Here is a 24,330-nt window from a genome sequence, read left to right as displayed (position 1 = left end):
TTATAGAAAAGAATGTAGAAGTAGTTTTTCTATATTTTTAGAAGTACTTTCAGACCACTGGCAAGATCTTTTCAGTAAAGTATGAAAGAATGATATCCAGGGACCGCGTTTTGCAACTATTTCATTTTTATTCAAAAAGATGTTAAAACTCAAAATATAAGTTTGAAGCAAAAGTTTTTAATTGGGCGTTACCCGAGTTCCGCCCCTAAGGGATTTCAGCCGTCAAATCTAAAATACATTAAACCATAAAAATTCGAACACAAAACGAGTTAAAAGCTGACTTACAGATGATTAAACGACACACAGTCATTAAGCTATGTATACCGTACGGCTCTAAATTATTTTTAGTTATCTTTTCTTTTTTTTGCTTATTTTTACAAAAAACTGTTTGTCAGTATAAAATCTATAACAAATCAATTTCGTATGAGCAAACAAGTTTTTTCATTGTTTACTTACTATGTAATTGAGTTTGTACTGCATTTTTTGCCAAATTTATACCCATTTTTCTCAAAAATTAAGAGATAGATTTTGGATCGCAATACATCATTGAATGTAGTTTTTAAAGACTTAATTTGAAATATCACTTGACCCATCTTTCGTTTTTTAAAAATCGCTTGAAAAAAATTGTGCTATCGGTGACGTAAATAACATCTAAAGAAATAAAAGAACTTCTAAAGATAGTATTTTCGCTCTATTTAATGTTGCCTTTGAATTTAAAAAAATTAATAATTAGTTAAAATTGTGAACGAGAAGAGGGGCGGAGGGGACAATTTAGAGTCGTACGGTATATTCACACTGAATCGTTTTGTCACGTTTACGCTTCTTTTTCCTTGCAATTCAATTATTTATTTCCATTCTTTTTGGGTTTTATCAATTTACAATTCCTCCAAAAGATACAAAGCCTTTCCCCTTCACAAGCTATGGGTAACCCCCACCTTGTTGCCACCTGGGAAGTCCTGTCCGGGAGAAAGTAAATTATTACCAAAAGTCGACCTAGTTTGTTACATGTCCAAACACTTTACATTTTAGAGCAATTTAAATGTTCTTCGGGTTTGGGTACACAAGCGATTCAATTTGCCTTCGCTAATTATTCGTTATCTACTGAACATGACTTTCCAGATGGCGGTAAGTTGGAGGTTGTTCATGGGTATGAAAAGGGAAGAGCTTGGATCTCTAGAGAAATTGGAAATTAATTAGGGCCAACAATAATTTCGTTCTAATTTGCGTTAACGAAATATTTAATCGGAAGGACAATAGGGCGATTGATTGAGGCAAAAATTACCACTAAGTTATCAGTTTTATCTTCCTGCTGATAATCAGAAGTTTTTCTATACAGGGTGATTTATTGGGAATGGGACGTCTAGAAACCTACGTTAGGGGACACCAAAATATGACAATGGGACCAAATATACCTTTTACCAATGTTGTGTATTTTAGAATTACAAGGTATTAAATGTTGAATTTTATTTTTAAATTGATTAATAAATTTTTGTGTTTCTATAGGATCAACATAAAATTTCGTATACTTAGATTTTCTAAGGTACTAAGTAAGAATTATAATCTAATTTTTGCGTAATTTCTAGAGGACGTCAGTTACCATCCACCGCTTCGGTATAATTGATCATATTTTTTTATGAGTGTATCTAAAGTCAAATTCTATTCAGTATGATAACAGAGCATCTCTTTTTTACTCAAAAAAGGCATTCTGGTTTAATCCTGTAGTCTCTCTTCGTTTATACTTAGTAAATTTTTACCCACCAGCTAATTCATGTTGTACCATTTCAAACAATTAATTAATTAAACAAATTTAATTAATTAAAAAATTATACTTTCTATAATTCAAAAAATGAAAAGCTATTGACAAATAAAAAATAAGTCTTATTATAAAATTCATTTAAGCAAAATTAAAAATCATATCGCTCTCTCACTAAAGGAATAGTCCATATGCTTTGGCATTTTTTCATGTAAATTATATTTTTTTATGTAAAAAGAGCCACTGGCAAGGAAATAGTCCAATTACTTTGACACGCTAAAGTAAAAATAGCTAAGTAATGCGTTGCCATGCGAGTAAACCGTAGCCACTATCGTTTTTGAGAATTTGAAATGATACGACACGAATTACCTTATAAGTGAAAATCTCGTAAACCAAGAGATATATATCAGAATTAAACGAGAATATCGTTTTTTGAGTAAAAATAGACGCTATTTCTCATATTGAGTCGAGTTTGACCTTAGGTGCACTCATGCAAAAATATGACTAGATATACCAAAACGATGGGTAGTAACTGGCGCCCTCTAGGAGGTACGCAAACATTACATTAACATTCTCACCTCTCACCTGAAAAAATCCAAATATACCAGTTTTGATGTTGATGCTATGAAAACACAAAAAATTAATAAGGAATTTAAAAATAAAATTTCAACCTTTCGCACCCTGGAATTTTGAAACAGGCAATATTGGTATAAGCTATGTAGGGCCCATTCATCACATTTTGGTTTCCCTTATCACGGGTTCTGCCATGTCCCATTTCCAATGAATCATTCAGTATATCTTAGCGTGCATATAGTATTTTAACCATTTGTGAGAGATCTGTGAGCTTTTAATGTATTTCGTATTTTGCATTTGAATGATACCCTTAGGTGTGAAACTCGGATTGCGTTCCTAATCAAAAATCTTTACTCAGAATTAGACTTCAAGTTTTGCAATAATTTTGTTCGAAACGAGAGTCTGTTTCAGAATATTGGGCTTTTTGACGATATATAACTGTTAATGAACATAACATTCTCCTGTGGCATCTGTAAAAGCCTCAGAACCTTCTAATCTGATGACCCGGCTCGAAGTGCATTAAAAATCAATCCTCGAGCGTTTCTAAATTTTTAATGATCATTAAAAGGTTGAACAACAAAAACTTTTCCATTTAAACTCGAACGATTTCAAAACATAGCGCCCGTGGAGATTTGGAAAGTTCCAACTAATTATAACTTGCAACGAAGGACTAGATAGAACTTTTTATTGATAGACACGATTTAGTTGGTAGATTAAATGATTAATAGCAAGAGCTTTTAGTCCTTTTTGACATTTTAATAACGTTGCAGCTAATTGCAACGTCTACTGGAATTGTCGGGCGTAACTGTTCGGTTTTTATTTGAAATGTTGAAATTTAGAATTTGTGGTCCATGAAGTTTCATCCAGCTGTAACTATAGATTGTAACTCTCTATTTGAGCATTGAGAAGCCTAAGAAAGCATACAGTTTGTATAGTGGTTCATATCAGCCATTACAGACCTGGAAATATGATGATCCAGTTGGATTGTCCTTTTTTGGAAAAGATTTCTTAAGACAATTTTTTTATTGCGAAACGTTTGCCTACGGCTAGGAAGATCTAACTGGATGGACAAAACAATGGAAATAATTATAAATTTGCATTCCTATTTTCTCAAAAGGTTAATAATGTCGCTAATGAAGAAGGCGCCTGCAATGTCATATTCACCTCCATTGTGGTTTTACTTATGGTTGCCATAGTGCATTCATCAAACTGATTCTAGTGCAGTGAGTATCTAATATGGGACCTAACACAGGCTCAAGAGGGGATTTGATTAAGTGAAAAAAGCAAGTCTCTCCATTAAAAATTATGATACCCCGCTTTTTGGACACCCTGTAGGGTAGTCCCTAATTTTAAAATTCGTCTGCATTAGCCTCATATACACTGCCGCAATTGTTTTTTTATGAAATTACAAATAAGCTCATAGGAATCCGAGGGAATGTTAAATGGGCTTTCTATATTATACAGTCGCATTGTAGATAAATTATAATAGATATTGCATGTAATGAGTGTGCTAGTTAGTTATTACCATCCTCGATTGAAAACGTTTTTAAAATGCATTGAAATGCGGTAATAACCTAATTACTATACATTACAGATACATTATTATTTTATTATTTAGAGCTCTAGTTTTCTATTATTTGAGGATTTTCGAGGTAATTTTGTCTTATATTCTAATGTGACTACTGAACGTTTTTTTTTCTTAATGATCACGCAACGTGTCTAGAACAATATGATTCACAGAAGAGATGGTGACTATTATAGTTAAAAATATAGAAAACCTGGAAACTTTTTAGAGAACTATTTGAGCGAGAGTTAGACAAATATTGTGCAGTAGCTCATTTTTAATTTATGAGAATTCAACTCAAAGACATAAGTTTCTTTTCCTGTTTTCGAAATCCCTTTACATGCCCCCAATTTCGATTGCCAAACAGTTCAATTATCATCATCGAGAATCATCATCATTCATCAATATCAACAATAATCTCTGGTCATATCCTATTATCTTAAAATTTTGTCTAAATGAGGCTAATGCCAGCTGGTATAATCCTCACTGCACTGGCCAAATCATCCTCCGCAAAACACACTTCAGTGCTATAGTAAGTAACCACAAAATACATCAAATTATCCAAACCTTGATACGGGAAGACTTTATCCCAACATTTATCATTCAATTCAATTTCTCCATTCATCTTCATCAAAGGGCTCAAAATTGCGGATCTTTTCTAATTTGACGCTTTGAAATCCTTAACTTGCTTTATTTGGTAACTTATTTGAGACCCTGAATAGACAGTTACGTAAAGCAACAATAAACTAGAATTAACTAATACTGCTTTTTCGTATCCAGGAGACTGACGAGTGCCATAAAGTCAACAGTGAAGTTTCTGCTTTTGTGCCGCTTTTGAAATGAAGAATAATGATATTTTATGAAATATTTACTACTTCAAGATTATATCATTAAATTGCTTTTTAAGTAAGGGCGAACCCCAAATAAAAATTAATATTTCAATTTAGCGTATACTCCATTGTGTATTTATTTGTTAGCTGCATGGACATTTTAAAATAAAACAAGACCTTAAAGGACGTCCGCGTTCTGGTCCATTATTCTTTGCAGCTGAAGCTAGTTCTAAGTTTAAAACTCGAATTAGGACTTGATTGGAAAACATTTTTCTCTCTGTTTACTTTTGGGGCGTTCGATTGGGTGCTCTTAGAAATTTTCCTCAACGATGTCGGACACGCTATATTAAGCAAAATTTGAGTGGTTATGACGCAATGACATGCAGCATGCATATCTCCCATTGTGCAACATTACCTTCCAATTATTTACCAAACCCCCTCACCTAAATTTTCCGAGGCAAATATTTACCAAACGCCGAGGCAAATAAGCACCTTGAAGTTGAGCCGAGCAGTCTCGGGGTGCATTCCCTTTTCTTCGCACATTCTAACTTCCAGACTTGTTATATTAAACTTTGTAAAGTTAAAGTAGCAACTAGTTAAATAAAACCAACCAAGACTGTTATTAACCGACAGCAAAGTTTCGAAATAACTACTTTAATTGTCTGCCAGTCTAAATGGAGCTTGTTGGTTATTACACGTAGCTTAAGTCGTTCTGGAATCGACATCTGCGACCTTCATTTCGGTTTTGGTTTCGAACATTTGCTTTCTTTGTTTATTTCACCTGAGCCGCAATACGGTGCTTCAAACTGTATGAAAATTGAATTCGAAATGCTACGCGCCCTTTTTTCACACTGCGACAGCCCAAAATAACCTAAATTAATAATTATTGCAGCGAGGGGAAGCTCAAGAATTTGCGGAGATGCTCGAAATAATTAGCGCAAATAATGCAGCTGGAATTTGAGGGAAATAATAATTGTTACATAAGAAAACGATTTAAATGTTTCGAACTAATTAAACGAGGCAATTACGTGTGCAGGTGTGATTTTCCCTGTCATCTGTGCATAATTTCAAAGTAACTACAATTCCTGCTCGCTAATTTTCCCACTATTTGCTGTTATCTGAGCATAAAGGAGGCAGTAAAACCAAATTCAAAAGTTCCGGGCACAAAGAAAATGCATTCAGACCCTGCGGTAATGTAACATAATTTCCTCTTTCGCCAAAGTTCGGCGTTATCGGAGTCACCCCCACTCAGTTAATATCGCGAGCAAAGACAAGGCGAGATTTCCTTTTATTAAAGTAGTAAAAATTTTACGTCTGACATGAAATATCAAAGGCAGACACTTTGGAGTTTTAATGACTATATCTTCTAGACAAATGAAAGTCGGGGTTGGGAAAAGTCGAGAATTGGATCCAGGAGTTTTCCTTATTTCTCTGAGAGTTTTCTGCATTTTGTGAGGAAATTTTGGCTTCTGGAAAATAAGCCTTTTAAATTAAAAAAAGGGAACACTGGTGTTTAGCAATGGGATGATAGGTCGATTATATAGACTGACGCGGGCCAGGAGTTATAGAATTCTGATCAATAGCTAAAAACGCATACAGAGCGAATGCAATATAGTTTACAGTTTGGATCTTTGCCTGTGCACCGAATTAGGTGGCATATAGGTATCTAGGGTGTGCGGCGAACGTAATATTCAAATAACAAAGGCAGAAATATAAAATAAAAGTCTTCTATAGATGAGACTAACGGTTCAAAATTGATGAGAGTGTAGGCGGGATTAATAAAAATAACGGTATGAACGTATCTTTTTGAATTGGTTATTTGTTATTATTGTAGCAGGTTCAGAGGCGTGACAATGTATGTTAATAATTTTACAGTTTTCCGTGTAACTACGCTCATGAACAAAAACGAACCGGGCAACATTAATATTATTCAATTTAAATTTTACACAGCTTTTTTAGTTTTATATCGATTTTGATCATTTTTTTGACAAATTGTAGTTGCGTCCATATGAATCATTAGTGGACATTAATTTTGTCAAAAGTTGTGATTGTCCTTTCACAAGGTGAAATCAAGGGGTGCTTTTCGATCTAGATGTTTGAACGCTCTGTGGAAGAATCTGAAAATACTTTGACATACCTTTCTATGCAATTGTAAAGCTTTATGTTTCCTTAATATTCCTTCTTTTGGTTTATAACAATACACCCATTCTCAAAGAAATTACTATTTTTTTAACAAAATGCGATTTAGCAAAAATTATCAAAACATGTCACACAAATAAATAATAATGGTGAAAATAAATTAATATCCAACTTAAAGATAAATAAACATTAATCGCGTGTACTTTCCCCTCGTGGTCTAATGACAGCTTCCATGCGGCGAGGTCAGCACAGGACACATTAGCAATTAATCATTGCGGAGTATTTTTCCATTCTTCAAGAAGAGCTGCTCGAAGGTGTGCAATGGTTTCCAGCTGTTTGTTGTGAGTTCGTGTTTTTACCAGGTCTCATACCTCTTCAGTTGGGTTAGGTCAGGGCTACGAGGAGGCCAATTTGACCTTTTTATCTCTATTTGACTTAGGTAAGTACTGAAAACTAATATTTCTTTAATTTTTTTTTTGGTTTTTTGTTTGACATATTTTGGTAAACCGCATCTTTTTGTAAAAAAAAATTGTAATTCTTTTGAGACTGGATGTGTTGTTATGAATAGGCAAAAGTTTACTAAGATGTAAAGCTTTAAATTTTCAAAAATATTCTTGTCAAGTAATGTGGTTAGATGGAATTTGGAATACCGATTACTTTTCAGTGCGAACAATATAAGTCTTACCAAATGATTGTGAGAATCTACGGGGTGATATTTTTTTGATATCACGACTGTTTTTTCCACCGCAAAGTTATCGAGCTACGTTTACATGAGATTTTTATCTTGGAATAAGGTGAACGATGATTTACTCACCAGCTCTGCATCCTACGAGGAAGGAATAGCAAAAAATTCTTCAACAAGGGATTTGATGATCTAAAAGTAATTTAAGTGACTGATGCCGCTGTCCAAAAGTTAATGGAAAGAACTGTGAAGTCCACACACCAAATGCCACAGGATGGCAGAGGAAATTGTCTTTTGAGGTCAGTAGCTTTTTTAATGCTGAAAGATGTGTCTCTGTGATGAAGCAACACTTCGATAGTTTTATAAGGGTGTCTGAAGCCCTCAAAATACCGCAGGTGTTAATTGGACACATCGAACCAAAAACCGACCCAAAAGGTACTTTATTTAGGATGCGATAAATCATATCAAGAAAGATATATCGCGTCCGCAATAACCAGCTAACTTCAAATAATACAACTCTTTTATACATTATTCAACGTAGAATTTCATCTTCCTGCTCCAAGTCCTTTATAAATTTATTGAACTGGACAGCTACACAACGAGGACACGTTTTAACCGAATACTGGCTGTATCGATCTTGAACTAAGAAATGGACAAAGGACAAAGCTTCTTAGAAATAATGTCGTTATTTCCAGACTTAAGGCATTAGTTTGATGTTTAGCTATTACAGGTCTCGTATTTGTGCACAAAAGGTATTTTCCCTTACTAAAAACTAGCACAACTAAACGTTTCACTTACACATAATCTAAACATTTCTGGCCAACCCCTTGTTAGACCGATTAAACTCTCTTTGTCGTGTTTAAAACTTGCAAACTTCCTGTATAAGTTGAACAATAAGTTCCCAAAGACTATCTGAACAATCCCCAAAACCTGCCTCATAGTTTCCAGTTCGCAGAACTAAAACTGGATGCAGTCGTGGTTATATGTGCAATTAATATAGTTCTGGTTTTAATGTACGGTTAATTTATTTCATTTATCTTGAGGTGTACATCTAATTAACCTATTCCAAGTTGGATTACTATTGTTAGCGAGAATTGGAATTGGTTGGTGAGAAGTTTGGAGGAGTTAAATAGCTTGTTAATAAAGTCAAGAACGGATGCGAACTTACCCAGTCCATAAAACGAATTCGACAATCTCATTCTGCCTCGTCATCATCATTTTAGAAGCCGATTCTATGAGCTCCCAGGTGGAATCACAGCTATAGTCACCGTATTGGCTCAATGGTCCCCTTTGACCTCTGGCATTTGAACTACCGTCGTAGGTTGGTCTCCAACAACCTGAAGTAAGAGTTGCGCTTTATAATCATTATCTATTTCCTGAAAATGGTTAAAATATAATATTTTCCTCTCCCTCTACCTCATCGATAGCCGTAAACGAAATTTAATCGATCATAAAGAGGCAAGGCGAATAACCGATTTATATCCATCAGTAATTTGGCATCAAAACTGGCCACGTATGCTAATGCATTACATTTATAATTAGTGATGGTAATTTGATCAGCCACAAATTTGCAATGCATTTCCTCATATTGTGTGCACGCTGTGAGGTAGAAAGGCAACTCGAACGTGCGGTAAAATTTGGATTACAAAACGAGCCAGATGCGGAAAGCGCGGTGTTAATTGAAATTAAAACTAGATTTCGGGATTAATGTGAACCTGGTTTTGATTGACAAGTGATGGAAGTATAGCCAGGTTTGAGTCATTTTATTCAGATTTCGATGGATTAATGCTAATCATTTACATGTATTTTTCGTTTAGAATATGTATAGCGATTCTTGAGGTGGGAGATGGAAAAAGGGGGATGACTGAATTTGAGAGAAACAGTACTGTCATCTCATCAGTTCTTCAACTTTAACTGATCACCAGCGTTCATGAAATCGAAAGCGCCAGTGAACGGTGAAAGCAATGACAGACCTTGACACGATCAAAGGTTAAACAGTAAAAATGTTGCTAAGTTTTGAGGTGATTCCCATATGGATCGCTTCGAATGGCCTTTCAGGAATTGGTTCTAGATCGATATACAAATTCTCACGAATCCGACTTGCACATCGTACAGTGAGTGATAATTCCTTATGCGTCCGTTCCTTCTGGAGTCCAATTTCACATGTCAAAATAGGAGCGTTCGGTATTGACGCCGTAAGAAATTACCAAATTTTATGTAATTGAAATGTAAAATGATGTAAATTCATTTTTAATGTAAATGATATGGTAAAAAGAAATGCAAATTAAAGGAAATATGTCGTGTTGCAAATCGTTGTTGCACTCGGACAATTGGAATTCATATCATTCGTCATACAAAACCATGCACTTCTTAATTGGCTACATAAAACTTGCACGTACTTTACGGATTTATCCAGTCATCAATTAGTCCCCAATGGACGCGTAAATTGTACTACACGACTACATGATAGTATTCACAATGACAGCTGCCTTACCTTTGCGTATATCCATATGTGAATTGTAATGTCCATCGTAGTGAATATCCGTTATATGCCAAAAATAAGCTGAAACAAAAATAGAAATTATCGCATAAAGCTAATTCACTGTTTGTGCTATTTACAACGAGCAACCCTGCACTTTAATTTTGGGGGCTAAAACCATATTAATTTATCATGGAAGTATGTGTTACAATACATGTAAATAGTTCAAACGTTCATTCATACAAAAACAGTAATGCACCCTAAAAATAGAAAGGGTTAAATGAGAATAAATGCAAAAACACATTCAGACTTATAAATAAATTATTACCAATAATTAATCAAATGTGAAATAGTAATTGTGGCTGTGAGTCAATTTGACAATTTATTATGAAAATACACCTTTCTGTAATGCATAACACCTACTAAGAGTATACAGTGCATGCAACTCACTAACGTTCATAAACTTCATAAACCAAATATATTTTTTTAATTCTAGAAAACTTGTTATTTCGCTTTTCAAAAGGCATTCAATGCATTATTTTCGATGTTAACATTTTTCATGCCTATTGCGCTGCTTGTACTAAAATTTTATTTAAAATTGAAAAACACCCATTGTATTATTATATAACGTGAAAGGTAATTCAAGAAGAGATACCATGTTATACTCAGAACTAAAATTGGACCTACAGCTCAGTTAAAAAATAAAATTATTAAATATAAAATAAAGTAACTCACTGTTACATCACGCAAAATTGAAACTCGCACAATAAATACTCAAAGTGGCAGTAACAATATGGCAATGACTCAGTCATTTCTTGAACACTTTTATGCAATTATCCAGTGTTCCTTCCGATATTAATTCCAATTTTGTTCGAATTCTAAGACGTGACTCATCTACGTCTATTTCTTACACGGAACCTTTAAGTGACCCCACAAAAAAATCGACGGGCCTAAGATCTGGACATCGTGGCGGCCATTCTGTATTGTGCCTCTTGCCGTCTCTTAAAGAAAATCTCAACAAGATGCATTTTCACAGGCACAGCACGATGTAGTGTGAACCAAATATTATTGGCTGCTCCTTTCCCATTTTCTCCAGGAAAAATTGCGGCAATTGACGGAACTATTTCATTTTGGAATAAGTGTATGGTAAGTGTGATGCGTTGTTTAAGTTTCCCTCTATGAAAAAAGGACCGATGCTGGGAAAAATGGACTGGTGGCCGATTTTACCCATCCGTACATCGAGTATTTACGGATGTTATGTAAGCAGTGTTTATATTCAATGAGGGTTGTCTGTATACCAGTAGCGACAATTATGTCGATGAATAGGTCCATTTAAGCAAAACGTTCCTTCATCCGAAAATAAAATTCTGGAAAAAACCTATTATCCTGAATGCGTTTTTTGCATCAATTCACAAAATTTCATCCTGCAATCAAAATCGTTTGGCGTCAACCCTTGGGTAAGGGAAATTTTGTATGGATGAAATTTTTACGCGTTTTAAAAGATTGCTTACTAATTTTGCAGATACATCAAATTCATCGGCAAATTTGATGGTGAATCGCACGGGGTTTTCATCGATAGATAAAAGAATGCCTAGTGCTTTATCGCCACCAGCTGCTTTTCGCGATTTTCCATACTTTGAAGCAGTATTCACACTTCCAATTTGTTGGAATTTGTTAGTAGTGGTGGTGATAGAAAATCTTTAGTCACTTAAGAAAGGGCTATCGGACTCAGTGGCCTTTCTGCCCATGACACGAAATTTGACTTTCTTCTTCACGATTCAATCAGATACACACCGAAAAGGGAAGGAGAAGAATAAAATCACAACCCTCGGAAACATTCCAGCACTACAGTGGGAGGGAAGAAGAAGCGGGATTGCCTACTTTGTCTTGTTAGGCGAAGGGAGTTTAATGTAGTCCGATTGTAGTGGTTGTTTTTCCGTTTGCATTCTAGTTGTAGTACCTTTTTCTTACTCATTACTGCCCGTTCATATAAAAGTGCCTTGGATGGATTGAGGAGGGGGTTCTTGCGGTGTCTTATCTTGGTGATTAGTCCCAGTTTGATCTGTTCTGTAGTTTGTGTGTACTGTTTTGTCTCTCTCTGAAATTCGCTGTCAATTCGGCAAACTACACTTCTACCAATAAGTCGATCTACGCATTTGCTATTAAATGCGAGATATACTTCGTCCTAAGTCCTTGTGCGATCTCCATGCGCCAAAAAGATTAAAACTTCAATTTTTCGCTTCTGCGATAAACGATCCATGTTTAGTAGATCTCTAACTACTGAATTGAACTACTAACGAATGTTGACTGACTAATGAAGTTTATGGAAACTGAAGTATTTTGTGACTGAAAAACTGTTCACACTGACGACGATTCGGAATTTCTGCATCTTATTGTATTTTTTTACTTAATAAAACCTTTAATCGTTCTGAGACATGGACTTCATTCCTTTGTTTAAGGAAACTGTAAGTCTAATTTTAGATCCGAGCACACCGCCATTTACTGAGGTCCCGTTCGCATGATATACTGCGCTGGGCGCCGTTCCATTTGAAAGCATGGAAAATTAGTTGGGGTAGCTGGACAGGGGTGAAAAAACTGACCATGGAAAATAATGCATTAGGCGCATTCTTAAGAATGCAATTGCACGTGTTGAGGCATTTATTTTTAATATCGGATTAGCGAAAGCTATAAATGTGTTGCAATCATTTGTGCGAGTACTGTACACGTTGATACACGTCTATTTACATCTTGGTTTTATGCAACGTGGAGGGACTTTTTTAATCGAATCAATGCGCATTTCCATAAATTGTGTTGAGTATGTCACCTCACGATAATGCTCCATAACGTGCTAACTATACCAATATATGCTTTAATCAAAACTCCGTAACAGCAGTATGCAGCTCTAAAATTAAACCTCTAATGAAAAGACTAATACCTCCCGGTGCCTAACCACTTTACGTTTAATAATACTCATGAATCTCTCCATTTTACATGGAGTAACACTATTAAGCAAATGGAGTGTATGTATAAAGCTGAGTGCCTATAATAACTCACGTTAATAAACGTAGATATGTATTTTAACTATAAATTTTCGGCGGAAGCTAAAAACATAACAATTCCTGTTTTTAATATTTTAGGACCGGAAATACTCGATAATAATAATTTGTACGAAATGGCTGTATCAGCAACTTTGAAATAGGGACGTTTTTGTTAATATTTACAACTGATGTAATTTGTAAATATAATTGTATCGCTAAATGGAATGGGCAATTTGGAATATTAATTCAACTTAATTGCATTATTACAGTTTTTATTCAATTGGAAATTAATCTGTAAAATGCTCTACTATTTATTTTCTTAATTAAATTTTGTACGTCATGTTTTTGCTGGATTTCCATTTGAACGATGGGGAATAGTGGTGTCACGTGAATTATGCATCGATGGAATCGCGATAATGTTGTTTATGGGAGTAGATGTACGAATTATTTATTAAGTGAAATGCAAGAATGCATTTGTGTAAGTGGATTTGGCTCTTGTGTAAGGAGTATTTTAACGGTCGCGGAAGCGATTGCTTTTAATCAGAATTAAATATTTAATTTCTGTCATATTCAATGAAAAACAAATTACTCTCTTAGAAGAAAACGCTCCGAAAAGGCCTTTTTAGCGGATAAAAATGGCGATTCAGTAGAAAAATGATTTAAAATTCGCATTTTAATCTTCCGTCCGTAGCAGATCCGCTTTTAATAGTGACAAAAAGGGCTTTGTCAAAGCAAATTATACGGCACGCCATATTTCAGCCACTAAGTTGACACAAAGAAGCGATATGAACGATTTGCATACAATATGGGGTATTGAATAATGCTGTTTGTTTTTGTTGCGTTTGCCCGGATTTGGATCGCTTTCAGTCGTTACCACAAAAAGAGGATTTGTAATATGCCCATCAGAGCTGTTCGTGTTGTTATTAATGTAGGGCGAAGTATCGGCTGGATAATTAGTGTAAATTATGTCACAATAGACATAGAACTGCAAAATAATCGGACCAACTGGTTCCTAAATCCAAATCGAACGACAGATTTAAACTAAATGATTTGCGGACAAGCGACATACGAGATTCGGAAGTGGAAAAACTCCAGACGGAAGCAAGTATGGCGATCATACCTTTCTGAATGGACAACGCGAGGTGTCCTCAATGCTTTCTCAGAGACTCGATTTGAGAACAGTTTATTTCATTCTGGTGGGTAAGCAGAATTGGGTCAACGATGCAGCAACAGTTTAAAATGACATAAGAATCCGGACCTATTGGGTCGTTCGATAATTAATGTCGTATTTTTTATGTTTTTTTTTCAAAAGGAATATACTTATATTAATGTAGGATCCGCTAGTCAGAACGCTTAATTTTCTGAACAATCAATACGGTCTGATCGTAGTCGAGATGCACGCAGGGAAAATTTGTGTATTAGATTAGATAGTATTAGTTAGAGTAGAATAAGAAGAACGGGGGGGAATAAAAGGTGACGCACCCTGATGTTACGCCCATGCGTACCGTACCTGCGGTCGGAGTGATTCTCGCATGTTGCTGGGTTCTCCCAGCAACATCCTAGAATTCGGGTCACGGAAAAAACCCAAAAGGCGAACATCTCTTTGTTTGAACCAAGGAATAAGGGCTCAAACAAAGAATGGTTCGTGGTGCTGGCTCGCAGCAGCCAGATGTGGTAACGGTCGCAAGCCTCTACTTCGGGTACGACACTGTTTCATTACCCCCAAGGGGGGGCACTTAACATTGGGACAAGGAGGCTCTCTCTCTGGTCGGGAACGGTGCCGAGTGAACAGTAAACTAAGTAACGCGAGTGTTTTCTTTCATCTAATTAAGTTACCATTTAAGCCTTTAATTGTTACCTATCCGAATTGTAAATAAACACCCTAGACAACGAAAAGAAAAGCCTACATTAATAATAAATATTAATCAATGATGTAGTGGCCATCTTGGTGGGTGACTTTCGCCATCTTTCGGCAAGTTGGAAAATTCGCAAAAGCCTCGAATTTTAGAAGTAAAAGATTGATTTAACCCATTTTTAACGGCTTGATCAGAATCGAAATTTTTACCATTCAAATGATTTTGAAGAGAACAAAACAAACAATAATCTGATGGTGCCAAGTCAGGGCTATATGGTGGATGAGGTATCAGCTCCCAATTTAGTTCCAGTAATTTTTGACGCGTTATTAAAGACGTATGGGGTTATCATGATGGAACAGTACCCCTTTGCGATTGGCGAGTTCAGGGCGTTCTCTTTTGATTTCTTCGTTCAATTTCGATAGCTAACGACAGTAAACGTTCGAATCAGTAGTTTGGTTTCTCGGAAGCAGTTCAAAATACAGAATACCCATGTTGTCCCACCACACAGATAGCAAAATCTTCTTTTGATGAATATTGGCTTTGGACGTCGATGGCGCAGGTTCATCTTGTTTTGTCCATAATCGTTTTTGGACTACGTTATCGCAGACAATCCATTTTTCATCACCCGTTATGGCTCTTTTTAGAAGTGGGTCGTTTTGGTTACGATTCAGCAAAGAATCGCATATGTTAATGCGTTGGGTGAGGTGAATTTCCTTCAATTCGTGAGGAACCCAAATTCGCTAACGTACCCAAGCTTTTTTAAATGCAGAGAAACGGTTGAATTCGACACGTTCAACTTTTCTGCTATCTCTCGAGCTGTCATACGCCGATTAGCTTCGATTAAGGCCTTTATGTTATCGTTATCAATGGCGATTGGGCGTCCAGTGTGTGGTGCATCTTGGACATTAAAATTTACGGAACGAGAGCAAGGAAATCAACGCTGGCGCTGGCGTTCAGTAAGGCGGTTCTCACCATAAACTTCACACGATTTCTTCTAAGCTTGTACTGCATTTTTGCCCTTTCGAAAGTGAAATAATAAAATGTGTCGATAATGCTCACTTTGATTGTCCATCTTTAACTTAAATTTTAAGCAAGCTCTTGTTTACTAATCACGTTCAATTTTCGATCGAAAAATGTCGAAAGCATAACCTTTAAAATGACGTATAATAATATAAGCGACGAGATCACTAGGTATAAATTAAGCCATCTATGAGAATAAAACGACATTAATTATCGAACAACCCAATACATCCGCTTCTTCCATCAGACTTATATCACAATTGCTTGATCATGAATAGTTCACGAATAAAATACAGGGGGAACTCGTAACTCGTATCGTAATAAACGATGTTCGTGTATGTATTTTCGAAACTCATTGCAGTTTTTGAAATTTTTAAATGACATTGTATTTCAATTACTCCGTTTTAACCTAATTTAGACGACTTCGCTACTCTTTATATAGCAATGTGATTGCCATAGGGTATCGTTGTTCCTTCTTAAACAGCCGCAGATACAAAATTAGTTAGGTACGGCAAGAGTTGCAGCACTTTACCAAGTACTGAGAAAGAATCAATAAATTAAATATTGACTAAGTCGTGGAATTTTGTATCACAATATTTATCATATATACTTTTCTCGCTTTATTTATGTTGTTGGATAAGCGAAAAATATCGAACAGCAATTTTCGAAAACCTCCTCAATCCGCGAATCTAAACGGATACGACTTTTCTGCAAACATTCGTTTCATATACATTGTACCTATTTGTATTCTCAGCTTCATTCTTGGTGAATATGTGAATGGTATAGGGGTAAAATTATAAGAGCATGAAATTGCATGATTAAGGCTTTGAGATTCCCAAGCTGATGCATGTTTCAGGAAAATAATACTGTGAGTGCTGGAGACAAGAAAAATGTTGTTTACTTTGTTGAGCTGTATTTTATGGAGTTAGGGAATTATGTATTAATCCGTTTATAAACTTTCAACCTAGAGCATCACCGAAAGTGATTCATGACCGGGTAATCTTCTAAGTGCTCTGGAGACCGCTTGCAGGAGACGTAAAACTAAAAATTGATTAAAAACCGCGGAAAAATGAATCGCTTACTTATAGCGATAATGTTCCTTCTAGACACTTGAGATAACTCCCAGTTTAGAAACTAATACTGTATGGACAGCTAGCATGGCTACATGCTAAATTTGACTGCCGTCAAATTAGATTAGGCAAATTAACCGAATTTTTGGAAAAAAAAACTTCTAAAAAAATATACAAAATTTCTGTATTAATTTTTTATGTTCATTTTTGCACATGCATTGTTCGATGTGTCTTTTGCCGAAATCGAATACTCGTAATGGAACACGTGTAGTAGACTGCCAAAAGTGCCTCGGGCACATGCTGGAAGAAAACGCGAACTAAACAGAAACAGCACTGCTGCGTGCTTAACTTTACCTTGTAAAAACTTTATTTCGAAAACAGATAGGAGAGCCTAAAACTGGATCTACATATACCTATCTGAATCACGCAAGATGAAAGCTACAGGATTCCTTTGTAACGCTCAGGCACAGGTCTTTGGTTAGTGTGAAATGAGGTATTTCCGCTCTACAGATTTCGGGTTACAGTGGCAATTATTATCTTCACCCAATCCATCCTGCTATTAAAACATGACCGGCTCGAATTTCTCGTTTAGTTCAGAAGCGTATGAAACAAACTTTACAATTATTGCTTAAACAGAGAAACACCGAATAAATACCGATATCTGATGAGAGAGAGCACGTTTTCCAAAAAAACAAACCTACAGCTGAGCAGATTGGGGTATTAGGTCTTAGTTACAAATCCTCGTAAATCTACTTTTACTGAGAGCGTCGTTTTTAATTTTTCATAGACGTCGCAGTTCTCTTTACACACCCTTAATGAACTACATCATAGGGATCAGCTGCGGAATTTCAAACAAAGCTGAGATACTAAACGTTAGAACAATATTAAGTCGTAAAGAGCTGAGGAAATTACAATCACATGATGAGATATCCACGACGTAAGGAGTTCACAATTAGGAAAGGTTTAATTGAATATGAATAGTTAAGACTGCCACAAAGAAACCTCAACGTTCTGACGTAATTAGCGGGTAATTTGATGTAGCATTCTTACCAAACAAAGTAAAATCTTTAATTAATGCATGGAAGATATTTTATGCATGTATGTAAAACCAAAGACAAGAGATATTTGCATCTTCATTTAATCACACCTGTCGCCTGCCATAAAGTTAAGTTAACTTTACGCGTCCTTAATTGCCAAGCACTGATTTCCATTTGATTAGCCAGTAACCTCGTCTATTACCGCTAAAGTGGATAGGAAGATTAACAAACAGTGCTATTAGGAATGATAATGTGCCTCAAGCTATCTAGACGTACCAAAGTCGCCTATTTACAATTCGGATAATTAATGACCATCGGCTTATCGATACTGCTCCAGGGCTGTTCAAGCCTTGGCTAAGGAATATAGAACACCTATTAAGGAATCCGGCAGACTATCTTCGAAGTTACAAGTTTGTCCTTCCTGGAATGTCAATATTAAGTGAATTCGCCTTGTTGAAACATTGAAGTTCCAAAGGTTTCCTGATGAATGCTATACAGGGTGTCCCGAAAATGTATGTCACAAATAGTATCATGAGACTGTTTAAGTCAGTACATCAGGATGCGGCGCAAGAACCAGTTGAGAAAAATATCTCGTTTGGACGCTATTGAGGGTCTTGGAAAAAAACATGTTTTTTGCTATATCTGGACAATGCTTCAACGGGTTTCAGTGAAATCCACTGTCAATTTATTTATTAGGGCAGGGATTATTTTCACGTAACAATCATGTCTATTGACAATCTGTAGGTGGTCATTTTCGTACAAAAATAACCGGAACTTTTCCATGGTTAGCTACGTTGTATTGATTTTTTTCTTGACGATACTTTAACCCTTGTTCTAACTTTCGTATCTCCTGGAAGTTTCTCATACGGTTAACGTTTCTTGCCGAAAAGAACTATTTCCTTTTCTAACACAGAAGACCAATTTGCCATCACTTCGATAATTATCGGTACTTGTCGATGTGAACGCTCATGCCACTTGTGAAAAATGCTATGAAAATGTGTCAAAATTTTCTTGAAGTGTCTTTCCAGTCGCTTCTTGTGAGAACAACAACGGCATTCTCTAATGAAGGAACGACCAGTATATTTAATTAAAATTATGAGTGTGTCAAAAATGTTGAAGTGATGGCGAATTGGTATTCTGCAGGTGAAATAAAAATAATTTTTTTCGGTTTGAGATGTTTATCATACGGGAAATGTCCAAGAAATAGAAACTAGGAGAAAGGGCTAATTTATCACCAGAAAAAAAACCAATACGATGCAGCTACCCTGTCGAAAGTTCCGGTCATTTTTGCACGAGTGTGGCCAAGAACTGACCACTTGCACATGGCGAACAGACATGAAAAAAATTCTTGTACTTTTGAATAAATGCATAATCTGGCTGGATCTGTTCTTCAGCAAGTTTGACAGTCAATGGCATGTAAACGTGACACTTATTTCAAATGATTTTTGAACACAATGCTAATGCATCGACCCAAATAATCTCGCGATACCATTTGTGACATGCATTTTTGGGACATCCTGTATTTGCGCGATGCGAACTTTCGCTCGTCTTGTCACTCGTCGATTTTAGCGAAGAACGAAAGGGCGAAAATGCGAGTTATAATAAAACAAACTTGTGTTGTTAAGTGGGTGAAACTGTAGGTGTTTGAGAGGATGCTAAAACGAACGATTTGGTATTTGCTGAATTATGCATAGGTGCAATTTCAGATAATTTCTTGGGGAATTTCTCCAGACGAGAAATTCAGTGGAGTATATACCTAATATTAGAAGAATGAGGATTGTTGCCACTTTTTCTTCTGGAGAACCCTCATGAACGCATCAATCTTCTTAGACGTCCCTTATAATATTTTCCTAATGGGCTCGCCCATTGGAAGGACCCTATAAAGCTTATCACTTTCGTTCTGACATAGTAATTAACTAAAAAGTGAAATAAGGCTTTTAACTCATCTCGACGTCGAGGACATTATTTAGTTTGCGCCGTTCCGGTTAGATGGAAAACTCATAGCGGGTGGCGTTTCCGCTTTTTAAGAAAGACGTGTTCATTTTCTGCTAGCGAATTTTTCTCGCAGGAGATGATTTACCTTTGTTTGGGAGAAACAGGGAAATCATAATTAAATTTTTTGCTTAAAAGGTGTTCCGGACAGGGAGTAGCTAATTTGGACGTTGCAGTAAATTAAGAGCTACGTTCAGACAATAAAATTAGTAAATTCCCCTCTGAAAAGTTCTCTTGTGAAGCTGGATTTTTAATATAATTTGTTTTCCAACACAAGACAGATATGGTTTACTGCATAGTCACGAAAACTCTCTTTGATTTTGCGTCGGCAAATATGGAGGGTCTCAAAAGAACCATGAGGGCGCCGGCCTGAAAGAGTTAGAGAAACGACCGTTGCATTTCAGTTAGAACGTGGAGGGAACAATAGCACCGCATTATTTATAAACGTTTTAATGTGTCTTGCATTCCACCTTGATGAATTTTAATATTATTACTGTTGATTATTCAATTTTACTCAATGTTAAAATTAATTAGTAATATTTTTTAATATTGATTTAAGGGCAATTTTGCGTATCGGAAATGCGAAAATTCGCTTTTAATTCTTAATCAGATTTCGGTCAAATAATGGTCAAATGACAGTTCAAAATTACGAACCGCTTGCGAATAAAAATATTTCCAAAATGGTTAGTTTACCATTAACCGACTTCACCACATGTAAGCAATACAAATTGCAGTAATTCTTCCTCGATGAATTTAAATTCGTGCTCGCGTGCCTTCATCTCTTATCTTCATCAGGAAAAAAATGGGAAAGCGTGCAAAGTATTCCGAGGTTACGCCCGTACCCATACCATACCAGCAATATATTGCATGCATTAATTTCTCTTATTGATTTATTTTACTACAAAATAGGCAGTAAAGATAAAATTAATTAATATGGCCATTAATTGCCCTTAATTATCTTATGTAATGGTCTTTCCCTGTGGATCGTCCTGGTTGACATGGTTAATGAAGAATCGCGAAATTGTTTCTAGCTCCTCGGTCTCTGAGAATTGATTTTCACGAGCATATTCCAAGATTTTGTAAACGAAAGACAGAATTGACCGTTTCAATAAGCACGTCCGACGCCATGGCAACGGAGCTTCCATAATTTGAATTAGTGAAAGGTCGATTATCTCTAACAAAAACTGCACTGGCAATAAAGGGGGCTGATGCTAAAATTAAAAATAAAACAAAAAAATATTCGTAGGTCACGTAACAAGTGCAATGAAAATTATTGATAAATAGGGCAATACACATGAATTGAATGTAGAATGAAAAAGATTTTTCATATCCAGATTTCACGAATTGGTATGAAATTATCCAGAATTTGTTATGTAGGGGTAATATTGGATAAAATTTTCAAAAAACAAATTCTAGGTATTTCTGACCCGTTTGTATAACTTTTTGTATCAGATAAATAATGAAATTCTCCACATTTTTTTTTTCATACGAGAGATATCTACAATAGCCATATATTAACAAGCTTCAATTGTGTTAAATCAATTTGTCGTCGAAGAATTCATATTTCATTAAATTTCGCGGTCGGTACTTCCAAAATGCACGGAACGTACAAATGTCCGAAATATATAATAATCCTGGACTCTTGACCTCTTACTGGGATATTATTCAGCGTCGTATGTAAGATATATATCAGTAGATTTAAGTGAAAAAGATCCTTTTTACAAGTTATGAGGGTTGAAAGGTGAGAGGTGCCAGCTTTTGCCGTTTTCTAGGTATTGCTTGTTGCTATGTCGAGAATTTATGGTCATACACAGAACAAGAATTTTAGTATTTTTTATTTTTGGAAATATGGAGCGACTAGAAACCCTAATAGGTCTTTTCTCAATGCTGGATGTGCCTTTTTCAACCGTTCCCCGTCGACCGGTTCTCTCATCAGTTCATTCGTGAATGTGTTAAAGGTTTCAACTATACAACGTGTCATTGACTAGCTGTCCCATATTTCACGAGGTGATTTTTCAAGTAGCTTTTAGATGAAAAGTTCTTATAAACCTGTGTCCTGGCTCATTTAGTTTTCAAGATACGGCATATCAAAGTCGACAAAATAAATCACATATTTTGTGATATCTTTGGATCGATAAAATCCGTATACGGGGGATTTTGGGATGAGAAAATCGAATTTATCGACGATTTAATTGTATCTTCTAGAAGGCTTTACAAGCAACAACTAGGGAAATTTTAAACAACTGTTACTCCTTTTGTGCCACAATGTATGTCAGCTTGGGGTGGAAAAATTCTTTTCTCGGTCTTATTTATTTTGACAAAATATACCTTATTGTCGTCGTTAACAGCACCGGTTTTTGAGAAAAACGCATCGAAGACTGACTATGTGTGATAATTATCAAAAAATATCAAAATAACTTACTATCGTCCTTTTTATCCCCAAAACAAGGAAATAACACTTCAAAAAATTAAACACTATTAGTTTTCAGCCAAAATGGCGTGAATATTTTTGCAATGACAACAATAAACATTCTTTTTTTTTGTAAAATATTACGAAATAATAAAAATCACAATAAATTCTAGAAATGTCCTTCTTGCGCTATAGATGCGTTTAATCTTTTTCTCGTCGAATTGCGAATTCTCTGAAAAATTTCAGTAGTATTTCGATTCGTTTGACATAATTCTATTATCCTATTTGCAAGATCTTGTTCATTTTAAATGGGTAAGATACAGTAAAGTCTTTAAATGGGTCCCTGAAAAAATCCAAACCGTTAAGATCTGTTGATTTAGACGGCCACAATTGGAGTTCCCCCCAGGCGATCCATCGTTTGTTGAAATTTTGATTTAAGCATTCTCGTGCTTGAACGATAAAATATGTTGGTTTATCGTTATGTAAGAACCACATTGCCGTTTTAAGGTAATTGGGCATGTCTTCAAGTGAAGCGAGCAGATCTTCTTCTAGAAACCAATGATAATTTTCCCCATTGAGTCTTATAGGAAGGAAGAATGGACCTAACAAATAATCCCAAGGATTCCATCCTTGACGTTTACGCAGAATTGTTCCTTTAAAAAAGAGAGATTCTTCGAGTGCATTTGGATTTTCCTCTCACCACAAATGATTCTTGTGGAAGTTACGTATGGCATTGCGTGAAAAATTTCCTGCGTCTGTAAACAGGTTTTTAGTGTCAAATTAATGACGTGAATAAGTTTTTGACAAAACCACACACAAAACTTGATACGGAATGGGAATATACGAAGGAGAAGAGTTTACATTTTTTGAATATGGCATGGATGTAACATATTGTCAGCGAGAATTTTCCATACCAAAACTTGGTTAGAAATTGCTTCCTCAATTTTAGGTGCTCGTTTCCGAGGTGGAGATCGTTCGATTTCGATATCGTTCTTCATACGATCATTTCGCCTCATACGCATTCCCATTAGCAAGTCCATACGCAAAATGTATGTCCCCTAGGCCTGAATTAGTGAATAAAATTTACCATTTCTTGAGGACAAATAATCACAATCATTTTCTTGAAGAGCAGCATTTTCGTCATAATTTAAGTATAAAGTCATAAAAAAATAACAAAAAATTGCGATAATTTTCCTCAAACTTACAGGTTAAATTTGAAAGTGTCAGTTTACTTAATTTTTTTTTTAATTTATTTTCTTTCGAGAACGCTTCAGAGAAAAAGTAAAAGAGTCCTAATGGTCGCGTGTAGCGTCGATACAACGAAATCGTTAATAGATTTGAATTTTATATTCTTCAAAAACCCCGGATACGAAATTTCGGAAAATTACCTAAAAGAGATCGAGAAACACCAAAGAATGTATGATTTATTGTTTCAACTTTGATTCCCCGTATTTTCGAAAACTAAACGATGTAGGACACATGTCTATAGAGCTTTCCATTTTAAAACTGTTTGAAACATCACCCTGTAAAATATCAGACACTTAACCACTAACACCCTGTATAAGTTTTCAAAAATATTGCTATAGGGTGACCAGAGAAATTTACTGGCAACTTCACCAAGCGGGTTCCACTATTGCATTGTTAAAAAAGCAAATTCGAGAGATGATGAATTTGCTCAGTCGAATTGTGGATGGCCTCAGTGAATAAGCTCATACGTCCTTTAAGGAAAATTATCTCCAAATAAGGTAATTATGTAATTACAAGAACATTACCGAAAAAAACAGATCGATTCTCTTGTAAAAAAAATCTTTAAATAAAATAACAATAATTTCCTCATAAAATCAAATCACAATGCGTGACTGCGTGTCTACGTTCCCTGGCGTATAA

The 24,330-nt window shown here is 35.6% G+C and overlaps 1 protein-coding gene across 1 annotated transcript in view; it reads right to left on the bottom strand.

Moving 5' to 3' along the window:
* Positions 1-24,330, bottom strand: part of LOC136347417 (acid sphingomyelinase-like phosphodiesterase 3b) — a 154,603-nt gene that overhangs the window by 51,137 nt on the left and 79,136 nt on the right. The window contains exons 2-3 of the mRNA XM_066297397.1: positions 10,036-10,104; positions 8,710-8,878 (exon numbers count right to left, since the gene is read on the bottom strand). Coding sequence (XP_066153494.1) covers positions 8,710-8,878; positions 10,036-10,104 — 238 coding nt within the window. The remainder of the gene's footprint in view (positions 1-8,709; positions 8,879-10,035; positions 10,105-24,330) is intronic.

The sequence above is a fragment of the Euwallacea fornicatus genome, chromosome 28, assembly GCF_040115645.1.
Source record: "Euwallacea fornicatus isolate EFF26 chromosome 28, ASM4011564v1, whole genome shotgun sequence".
NCBI classification, from domain to species: Eukaryota; Metazoa; Arthropoda; class Insecta; order Coleoptera; family Curculionidae; genus Euwallacea; species Euwallacea fornicatus.
The sequence above is the reverse complement of the archived record's forward strand: the minus strand, read 5'-3'. Positions and strand labels throughout refer to the sequence as shown.